Source organism: Nicotiana attenuata, unplaced genomic scaffold, assembly GCF_001879085.1.
Source record: "Nicotiana attenuata strain UT unplaced genomic scaffold, NIATTr2, whole genome shotgun sequence".
In the NCBI taxonomy this organism is placed as follows: Eukaryota; Viridiplantae; Streptophyta; class Magnoliopsida; order Solanales; family Solanaceae; genus Nicotiana; species Nicotiana attenuata.
This window is the reverse complement of record NW_017671046.1, coordinates 63,742-74,839: the sequence shown is the minus strand read 5'-3', so window position 1 is coordinate 74,839 and position 11,098 is coordinate 63,742. Positions and strand designations below refer to the sequence as shown.

General features: G+C 37.2%; 1 protein-coding gene across 1 annotated transcript; it reads right to left on the bottom strand.

Moving 5' to 3' along the window:
- Positions 1-8,224: 8,224 nt before the first annotated feature.
- LOC109205489 lies at positions 8,225-10,167 on the bottom strand. Its single transcript, XM_019368205.1, has 5 exons — positions 10,116-10,167; positions 9,937-10,035; positions 9,487-9,852; positions 8,347-8,396; positions 8,225-8,259 (listed from the first exon to the last, which is right to left on the bottom strand). Exons 1-3 carry the CDS (start codon positions 10,164-10,166, stop codon positions 9,511-9,513), a joined length of 492 nt encoding a protein of 163 aa, XP_019223750.1. The 5' UTR covers position 10,167; the 3' UTR covers positions 8,225-8,259; positions 8,347-8,396; positions 9,487-9,510.
- Between the last annotated feature and the right edge of the window lie 931 nt (positions 10,168-11,098).

Below are 11,098 nucleotides of genomic sequence, written 5' to 3'. Positions count from 1 at the left end.
CAAACGTAGTGGTAGTCCCTAAGAAGGGAAACAAACTTAGAATGTGTGTAGATTATAAAGACCTGAATAAGGCATGCCCCAAGGATTCTTTTTCTTTGCCAAACATCGATCTTATGATCGATGCCACGGCTGGCCATGAGACTCTCAGTTTTCTCGATGCCTATTCCGGGTATAACCAAATACAAATAAACCCGGAAGATCGGGAAAAGACTTCATTCATCACGAAGTATGGCACCTACTATTATAATGTAATGCCATTTAATCTAAAAAATGCTGGTGCAACCTATCAATGCCTAGTAAATCCAATGTTCGAAGAACAAATAGGGAAATCTATGAAAGTTTATATTGATGGCGTGCTAGTTAAGTCCTTGCGAGTAGAGGACCATTTAAAGCATTTGCAGGAAACCTTCGATATACTGAGGAAGTACAATATGAAGCTCAACCCAAAAAAGTGCGCATTCGGGGTTGGCTCGGGCAAGTTTCTCGGCTTCATGGTGTCCAATCGGGGGATTGAGATCAACCCCAATAAAATCAAAGCTATCGAGGATATCAAGGTCGTAGATAATGTAAAGTCCATACAAAGGCTAACCGGGCGCATAGCCACCCTGGGGCAATTCATTTCGGGGTCCTCAGATAGGTGTCACCGATTTTTTTTCACTGCATAGGAAGAAGAACAATTTTGCATGGACCCCAGAATGCCAGCAGGCCTTGGAGGAACTAAAGCAGTACTTATCAAGCCCGCCGCTGCTTCATACCCCGAAAATGGAAGAACAACTTTACTTGTACTTGGCAGTCTCGGAAATAGCGGTAAGTGGAGTCCTGGTCTGAGAAGAACAAGGTACGCAATTTCCTATTTATTATGTTAGTCGGACCTTAGGTGAGGCCTAGACTAGATATCCACACTTAGAAAAATTAGTGCTTGCTTTACTAAGCGCCTCTAGGAAACTAAAGTCATACTTCCAATGTCATCCAATATGTGTTGTGACAACTTATCCTCTTCGAAATATTTTGCACAAACCCGAATTACCGGGCCGATTGGCCAAATGGGCCATCGAAATTAGTGGGTACGATATTGAGTATCGACCCTGGACCGCCATCAAGTCTCAAATCTTAGCAGACTTCGTGGCTGATTTTTTGCCGACCCTCGTACCCGAGGTTGAAAAGGAACTGTTGATGAAATTGGGTACCTCTTGATGACGTCCAAATCCACTACTAAAAAGTAAATGGACACGGTCGCATGCAATATAATTTACCCAACTATGAGTCGGGGTCGAATCCACAAAGAACAATATGTAGGCAATTAGGCGTGTAAGAGAATTATCACTTGTTATGCTAAGCCAAACATTTAGAAATGTTTTTAGAAAATATTTATGTCTAAATGAGAAAATAAAAACTAACCTAGAAAGCAAATAAATGGCTACAAGTATAGATGCAATGAGAATTACACTCAAGTAACGATCCAATGTATTTCACGATTTTACAAATATGAGCGAGTTTATGTTAATTAGCCTCGGGTAATAATTCTATATTAGCTTCTTCCAAAGACTAACAAGACTTCCTAATTGAATTATCCCTAAAACAATTAAGAGATTAAGTACAACCGAATATGGCTACAATTAGTTCAATCCTATCCTTAGATAGAATCTATAAAGTGAGGGTTAAAGCCTCAAGTTCTTGTTAATTAATCTTTTCCAATCCCAAATTATCTTTCCCAAAATTAATTCGAAGCAAATGTGCGAGTCCTAGGGTTAGCTAATACCTTTGGAAACATTAAAGAATAAGAATAATTAAAGAAATAATAACTCACTTCATAATAAATAAAAATCATTCAAAACATAAGCACAACAAGATATTTAATCCACACTTTAAATATGAAAATTCCCATAAACAAGATTCAAGTGTTGGAAAAAATACTACACACTTAGATATACAATACAAAGCAAGAAAATGAAGAAATGAACATAAATGGGTAAGAAATTCTCAACCAAAAGCTTCAAATCTTCAAGACCAAGTGTGTGTGCAAGAACCCTAGCTCCAAAACTTGTGCTCTCTAGTCTAAGGACTAAAAATAAAGCCAAAGATGTTTTTTCAATAGGCTAGGTCGTGTATTTGTGGGTTTGGAAATGAAAAAATGTGATTTGCCAAAATTACGCAAAGCTGAAGCCCGTGGATCGCACCTGCGGAACAATCCTCGCAGGTGCGGTTACGCAGATGCGTGTAAAACCTCGTAGAAGCGAGATTTGAGGGGAACAGGCTACTCCGCAGAAGCGGCATCCACGCGCAGGAGCGTGAACGCAGATGCGGATATCAAGCGCAGATGTGCAACCGCTGATGCGGTAGATCAATTGCAGAAGCGGTTTCTTCCTTCCAGGCCTTCTTCCGCAGATGCGGACCATTTTCTTGCAGATGCGAGGTCGCAAAAGCAACCAGTGTTCCGCAGATGCGGAATCACTGAAGGAATTTCCACTCTTTTTACTTTTTTTTTTCTCAATTCCACTTCAACTGAATTCAACTCTCTTCATTGCATCATTTACCTGAAAATCTAGCAATATACACCATAAATAACCTCATATCGTAATTAACGGACATAAAACTAAAAAAAAGAGACTGAAATAAATGGTAAAATCACCACTCATCAACACCCCAAACTTAAAGTTTTTGCTTGTCCTCAAGCAAATCAAAACCAACAATTCAATGAGGTTCTGCCATTTAAAGCACAAGTAGCATTGCTATCATTTACAAATCACATTCTCCAATTAAGCATCATACTTATGGATTTGGTTGGTACTAATAATTAGGCTCAAGCATGTGAATCTCAACCAAATAACTCCCTCATTTAAAAACAACTTCAAGAATGCAATGGGGTTTCAAAATAATCAAGTGACAACAACCAAGCCTCAAGAAGTGACTTAAAAGCACTAGTCTACTACATATGCTCAATTTACTCAATTCAGAATACATTAATGTCACCAATCCATCATAATCCATGTGCCCTCACAAGAAAGAAAGTCCCAAAATTACCATATTTACAATAATAACACAAGGGACAAATGCACAAAGACACTCAATCTCAACAAAGAATTTCAAGTGTTACAAAATATCATGCCATAAGCTTGCCCTTATTTTAATTTGCCTCCTATTCAAGAACATTCGGTTGGAGATCCCATAAGGACTTTTTAAGCTTGTAATGTAGGTTTATGGAAGGGTAGGATAAGTATTTGGGGTACAAGTGACTACACCCTCCTTGAACACTACTCACATTCATCATTCTTTTTGCACTTTGCTTCTTTTTAAACCACATAACCTTTATTGATATCTAGTTACCAACATAGAACCACCTTAAAGTACCTCTCTAATTTTCTCAAGACTCCATACCTTTTTCTTTTTAATTTTTTTAATTTTTGTATACAACTATTTTCCTTTGGAGCTTGAGTATCTTCATATAAACAACTTTGAGGTATACGTTTCTACACACAATATACAACCTTACCGATTTCCAAATTAACACCAATACCCCCAACTTAGGATTTTACCATTATTTTAATATTCAAGGAGGGACGGGTTCAAAAGAGGGAACTATTTCACAAAAGGGTAAAGGTTTGTAATGAGGTAGCCAAAGAAAAGGTTAAAGGCTCAAATGGGGTAAACTAGTGATAATATTTATGCAATGGTAGACTCAAAAGGCTAAAGAGGTTTTTTCAAAGAACACAAACAATGCCTAAGGTCATCTCTCCAACCAAACATAATTAACATTAGCATTGAAAGACCAACCGGGCAAGTTCTAGATGATAGAAGTAAACACAAGAATTATTTTTAACAAAAACTAACACACATGGCACATGAACTAATCAAGACGGATCAATTTCACTTCTTAATAAGAGCATTTAGAGCAATATCATGTCAACTAGTGAGCAAAGAGTCACCAAATGAGCCAAAAAGTTATTACAAAAATTATTCTTCCCCGTGCTACTTACTTTTTCAATTTAAAACTAAAATTTGGAGGGGTATTCTTAATTCACACTTCACATACAAGAGACTAATTTTATTAGTACCAAACAATCCAAAAGTATCCACCTAACAAAACAAGACTAATTCTCTTAAGAAAGTCGTCAAGCCATCCATTATAGGAAAAAGTCACCCGGTTCAACACAAAATTATTCCTCGGGAAAGAACCGTAGCATAATAGAAACCCAAGGAAGTACTACTAAAGAGATAAAAATAATATAAACTAAAACTATTAAAGAAGATAAAATAAACACTAAAGAAATAAATATAAAATAACAAAAGCAATTAATACTAAAGGAACAAAAATAACATAAGCTAAAAACTACTAAAGAAAATAAATAAATAAAGAAAAATAAAATAGAATAACAAAAGTGACTAATCTGCAAATGTATAACCAATCACAACTACGCTCGGCAATAGCACATGATAAGTAATAATAAAATAAGCCCGGCAAGGGCACACAATATCCATAACACAACATAAACCCGACAAGGGCACTAATTAAGCATCAATGTACGAATAAAGTATACTCCCTAAAGCCACCCCCAACTAAAAACACTGTAGTGTCCTCACTGCATAATATCAAAATAAAAATAAAAGTAGTTTGAGGGTCTCCCTGAGGTCTGCATCATACTAGCAGACTGCGAGAGGAAGGCTAATCACTGCCGTGAAGAACTCTCTGCCTCATCATCATCTGTATCATCAGCACCATCACCATTCGGCATGAAGGAATACTCCTCGCTATCATCGTCATCCTCAACTGGTATCTTCCTGTCCGGCTGCCCCCATTTGAAGATGGCCTTGATGCCTCTCCACATCTTGATCATAAACTTTCCCTTCTTCTTATTTTTCACTTTCTCCTTTTGGAAGTCTGACTGAAGAGCTACATGTGCCTTGGCCATGTTTCCATAGGCTGCCTCGAGTCTGCTAACAGAAGCTGCCAACTTCTCATGAGACTCTGCTTGCTTCTTCTGGTTATCCAGGTAGGTCTTCATTTCTTCCCTCGTGAAATACTCGGGCCTAGGCTGGGGGTGTGTGATAACTAGGGATTCTAGCCTATTTTATGCTCCTTTTGCTTAGGTTTTACATTAAAAATGTGTACAAGTATTCCCAAAAGCTAACTTATTGTGCTTGTTTGCAGTGTTTGGTCAAAAAGAGACAAGAAAGTCATAACCAGCTCATAAAGGAGTGAAACCTGCACAAGTTCAAAGCTGAGTCAAAAGCACTGACTGCGAAGAAATAGTGCGGCCGTAGAAGGTCCACCGCTGAGGCATTCTTAATTACGCTCTCAGCGGACATGAGGTTCAGAGACAACAATTTTGGCTCAACAGTCACTGCTGCCCGCGGTGAAATCGCGCAGCAGCGGAATTCTTGGACGCGGCCGCGGTCTAACTTTCGTCCTCAGCGGAATTGAGAATCAGAGGACTAGATATTGGAGCTCATTTGAAAAGCGCGTTCCGCGAACATATTTCACGGGCGCGGTTGAAGGTAGCGCTGAGGTGGTTGATTTTCCGCTCCTAGCGGAATCAAGTTCAGACTAAGCTCAGAAAAGAAGAACCGCGGTCCGCGCTTGCTCTTGCGCGGCCGTGGAAGTCCAAGAGCTGAGGCGACCAGATTTCCGCTGTCAGCGTAATCTCCGTAGGGGCAATTTTGTCCGAAAAATTTAGCTGTGTATAAATAGTTCTTTTTTAGATTTTTAGGGTATCTGTTATTTTTGGAGAACGTGAACAGCCGCTTTTTGCTTTTTAGAGTAATTTTAGAGTATTGTTAACTATTAATCTTATATTTTACTCTTGTAATTACTTCTTATGGCTTCTATTTCATCTCAATCTTTGATTTCTTCCTTGATTATGAGTAGTTAAACCCATTAGTTAGGGTTGTGGCCCAACCCTAGTGTAGGTATTTAATGGGTCTTCAATTTTAGGGCTTAAATATTTATGGGTTAATGATATTTAGCTTGTTTCATGCTTTAATTGTTGAATTGATGGTTGCAAACACTGATTCGTGCCTATTTGACTTAGACTCTTCTTGAAAAAGAGAGACTAAGGCCTCATTTGTTTTTTTAAGATTAAGACGTCTGAATCTGAATACACATCTGAATATCAAGATGTGTATTAAGATTAAGACATCTGAATCTGAATACACATCTGAATATATTAAGATGTGTATTAAGATCTGAATACTAAATAATTAAGACTGTTTGATTTTTAACATCAGAATGTATAAAATTTATCTTTATTTAAAAATTAATAAACATAAAATTCAAATAAAATACTAACTAATCTAATATTATATCAATAAAATATATAATTTTTTAAAATATGATAGTTGTTGGTGGTGATGGCTAAAGGTTGAATGCTGACTAGAGGAGGTGGTTGGTGGTAGTTTTGGTTGATGATGATGGTTCATGCTAGTAGCTAGTAGTGATTGGTAGTGGTGGCGATTATGATTGAGGATGGTGGTGGTAATAGTTAATATGGTGGGTGGTGGTAGTAGTTATGACTGAGGAAGGTGGTGGATGGGTGGTAGTAGGTTATAATGATGGGCAGTACCGGCTGTGGTTGTTGATGGTGATGGGGTGGTCAGTTGTGGTAGTTGAGGTGGATGAGTGTTGATTGTGGGTGAGAATGATGGTGGTCGGAGTGGTGGGGATAGTGGGTAGTGATGGTCGATAATGGTGGCAGCTATGATTGAGGATGATGGTGGCGTGGTGGTGGTGGAGGTGGTGATGGTGGGGTGGTGGTGGCGGCGGCATGGTGGTAGTTGATAATGGTAGGCGGTGGCCGCAGTTAGTAATGAATATGTGATAGCATCTTTAATGAAATTAAATCCCTGTTATAGATCTTAATCATACAGACCTATTCAGACCCATTAAGTGGTTGTGAAGTAAAAAAAATACACTTAATGATCAAGATCTGAATAATTAAGATTCAGACTTTAAAAACAAACGCACTTTATGTCCGTGATCTGAATGATTAAGATTCAGACCTCCATTAAGTGCAAACAAATGAGGCCAAGTCTAGGAAATTCAGGCTAACAAGGAATTGGGGTGCATTCAAGAGATTGATAGCCCCAATTAAAGGGTTAAACCTAGAGATAGTAATACCTGACTTGAGCTAATTTTGCTTGCATTGTTTGAACACCCAATTGGGCTTGAGAAAGCCAATTCGGGCAAAGTCACTCAAACTACCAAGAGGTATAGAGTGAGTAATTATGTGCAATGGTTATATCATGATCCCAATTATGACAAGTTCGCCCTAAGTCTTAGACCCCGTTAGATACTCACCTAGGTGAAGGTCACTTCCCTAGTGCCTTTTTACCAATTGAGAAAACTCTCACAAAAATATTGTACTTAGCTTACTTTCATTCTTTATTAGTGTTAAAAGTAGAATACACTACAAGAAAAACGGCCTTTAAGGAAGGGAAATACGGTCCCTAAAAGTAAAAATCTGGTCCTAAAAGGGTAAATTGCGAAGGGAAAAGGCTGGTCGTAACCCGTCGTAATAGCCTCCGTCGCTAAATGTCAATAACGACGGGACTTAATACCTGGTCGTTAAATCACTTTAGCGACGGACAAAAAAACTGGTCGTAAATACTTTTAGAGACCACATTTCTTGTCCCTAGTAGGCGGTGAATAAAAATTTATTCCCGTCGTGAAATCTCTTTAGCGACCAACTATATCTGGTCCTAAATTTCCTTTTAGAGACGGACAGAAAACCTGGTCGCGAATAACATTTAGAGACTACATTTCTCGTCCCTAATAGACGATAAAAAATATATATATTCCCTTCGTTAAATCTTTTTAGCGACCAACGCCAACTGGTCCTAAATTATCTATTAGAGACCGACAAAACATCTGGTCGCTAAACCATTTTCGCGACCAACCTTTAACTGGTCCTAGATTATTTTTAGAGACAACGTCCCTATTTAAAATAATTTTGTAATTTAGCGAAATATTCATGGTCTATTAATAACCATGAGTAGTCCTAAAAGCTCAATGCAACAAAAAGTAATTTTCATCAATAAATATCAAATTGGTATTAAAAAATCCAGATATAAAAAGATAATATATCAAGTTCATATCCCATGATGATGTTACTTTCTATGTTTTCTCAACACCTCAACAAAAAAAATGTAGCTAACATCCTGAGGTAGACTATGATATCAAGTTTTGCATAACATTTTTAGCAAAATAATAATAGCTTGTGCATCTCCTAAACTTGCATCTTGACTTGTAGCTTCAATCTTCAAAACCTGTAAGTACAAAAGTTTTTAGAATAATAAATAACTATTGGTAAATAACATATACAATTTTATATGAGCAATAGTTAAATCGCTTACCCCAAAAGCAGTCTAAATTCACAAGGTGTTATCCAGCAACATCAACAAGGCTACAACAATATTAAAAAAAATTAATTAGAAAAGCTTTGGGATGGATTTAATTTGTCCATCAGTAATAACGCGCACCAAAAGAAATTCTAAATTTAAAAACTAACTTGAAATTAATAAATAAAAAATGAAAAGAAAAAAAACAAAAAAAAATGAACTTGAAGAAAATGAAGCATAAAGAAGGGCATGCAAGCGTGGAAGCAGTGTAAGAAAAAAGAGTAAGCAATGGGAGGAGAAAGCTTCTGATCGACACCAATTTGCTTTTCCCACAACAAGATTTTTCATTCTATATATGTTCAATAGTTAACTGAACAAATAACAACATGGTATGCTTCTGTTCCAGTGCAAAATGAAGCAAGAAGTGGGAATTTCAGCAAGAACCAGGTTCTAGTTCCTTTAGGATAGTTAGTCCCTGAGGTTTAGATATTCTTAGGTCAGTATAATCATAAGGATAAGGTCAGCTATCAAGTTTTCCTTGAGAATATCCAATAAGATTTATGGTAACACTTCATTCAGGCTCACTACACCAACACAGTTTTTCCTGTCACCGCCTTGCAGAACAGGAAGCTAGCATTTAGTTATAATCAATGTTATTTGGTGTAATGAGAGTCTACTTGTTTGAAAATGCTATTATACATTAACATGTCGAAATGCTTTTGTTCACTGCTTAGTAGTGAGGGACGTTGTGATAGTAAACCAGGACGGAAGTATGAATTTCAGCACCATAACTGATGCTGTTGCTGCTGCTCTAAACAATTCCATGTCCACTTCAGGCTATTTTCTAAAATACATTACTGCTGGTATATACGAGGAGTATGTCTCCATCGCCTAGACTACCTTGTGCACACTTCGACAGTTCTAACTATCACTTCAGAGTATCTTTTTCATGCTAAAAGATAAAAATGCATTCACATGCCACGACCATATGTTTAGCTATTAAGGACTCCATATATATTTGCATTTTAACCTTTTCCAGAAAGCCTTCTCCTCTGAATTGTACCTAAAGTTTATGCAGTATATTGTACCAAATTTTATATATATATAATGATTTAAAGGGAGATCAGGAAGGAGGTGGGGTATATTATTACTAACTTGGTCAGCAGACAAAATCAGAGGTCATTCAGTTGAAACGGGCGATGTCGTTGTAAGCGGGACATGTGATTGTTGAGAAGCAAAGTACTCTCTCATTTTCCTCATTTCTTTCATCTCATATTCTAAGGTAGACAAGCGCTCATTCAAGGATTTGTTTTCCTCATTCAAAGATTTATTTTCTTCTCGAGTTGAACGTAGCTCGGACAGTAATTCAGCCTTTGAAGAAGTTCCACCTTTCAAGTCTTTCGCCTTCACTCCACCCCCAAAGCCAAATACATGGCTACGAGTTTGAGGTCCACAATATTTTTCTACAATCTCTATGCTAGGTAGAGATGGATCTGCTTGAACTATTTCTTCGATTTGAGCCTACAAAATATATATAAAAAAACATTTGAAATCAGAATCCACCATAACTTCAAGTAATTTACATATTCAATTTTCCAAACATACATGTTTTTCAATTGCTTCAGGTTCAACAAGCTTGTTATCTTTCTTACGGGTCTCAAAGAAAATTGTTGCCAAATCCGGTGGGTTGCCATCTTTTCCGCCCTTTACATCATCAAAGGCAAACATGTCAAAGAATAGCTCGTAAATATTTTCTTAGGAAAATAAAAATTTTATGATAATACCTTTTGATAAATGATCTCACGAATAGGCTTACTACCAATATGATGAAGCATCTTCAACTGAAACTACACATCGAAACACATAATTCGATAACTCAAATAGATTATTAAATCACTAGGCATACCTGAAAACCTTTTGAAGAAAAATATTCCTTTACTAACCACTCCCATTCTTTCTTGTCTACTCCGTTTGGAATATTCTTAAGAGCCTGTTGGATTGGCTTATCTTTCACATATTTTGCATGCAAGTGTCCTCTCCATTTGTTCCATAACTCTTTCATCCATGCGAAGATATGATCACGATGATCATTCATGTCAACACTCTCAAATTTGTCCTACAATAATCAATACATGGGTTGAGTTAATGAATTAGTTCAGTTTTAGTAACTACTCATAATCATGTGATAGGAGCAACTCTCCAACAGTCAGCAATTAACATATAATATAGTTTCAACTGTTTCTCTACAGCAAGTAACAGTTGAATCAGTAACATTCTCCAAAAATTATACAGATAAGCACAAGCATGAAGGATGAGAGCATGATATGGGATATTGTACTATTGCAGCCCCTCATTATCTCCCTAATTTCCTCCACATGTGCAGCTACTGCCCAAGGTGCATTCCATGTACCTTCAGCTGTAGTCACCTCACTCACTCAATCGTATAGTGGTAACTCAAACATTATTGAGGGTCTAGTGTTATTGAGAGTAAAGGGTAGGGAGTGGAGCCTAGTGTTATTGAGAGTAAAGGGTCAATCAGAAGGACTAAAGACAAAAATTTAAGGCGCGTGTTGTTGGCATTAGGCTATATTCCAGCTACCAACTTTTCTACCTCTGAATGGTGGGCGTGGATAGAAATAGAAAGGAATACATTTGACTAAATTCCCCTATTGGAAATTAGAGAACCATTTGATAAACTCTAGTTCAGGGTTACACAACTCTCTACTTAATGGAGCCTAGTATTTTTTCACTTGAGGACAATTCGAAA

Coding starts and splice junctions, on each gene's coding strand:
- LOC109205489 (XM_019368205.1), bottom strand. CDS start 10,166: ATGCTTCATCATATTGGTAGTAAGCCTATTCGTGAGATCATTTATCAA. Junction 10,036..10,115: donor GTGAGATCATTTATCAAAAG/GTATTATCATAA, acceptor GATGATGTAAAG/GGCGGAAAAGATGGCAACCC. Junction 9,853..9,936: donor CTGAAGCAATTGAAAAACAT/GTATGTTTGGAA, acceptor TATATTTTGTAG/GCTCAAATCGAAGAAATAGT.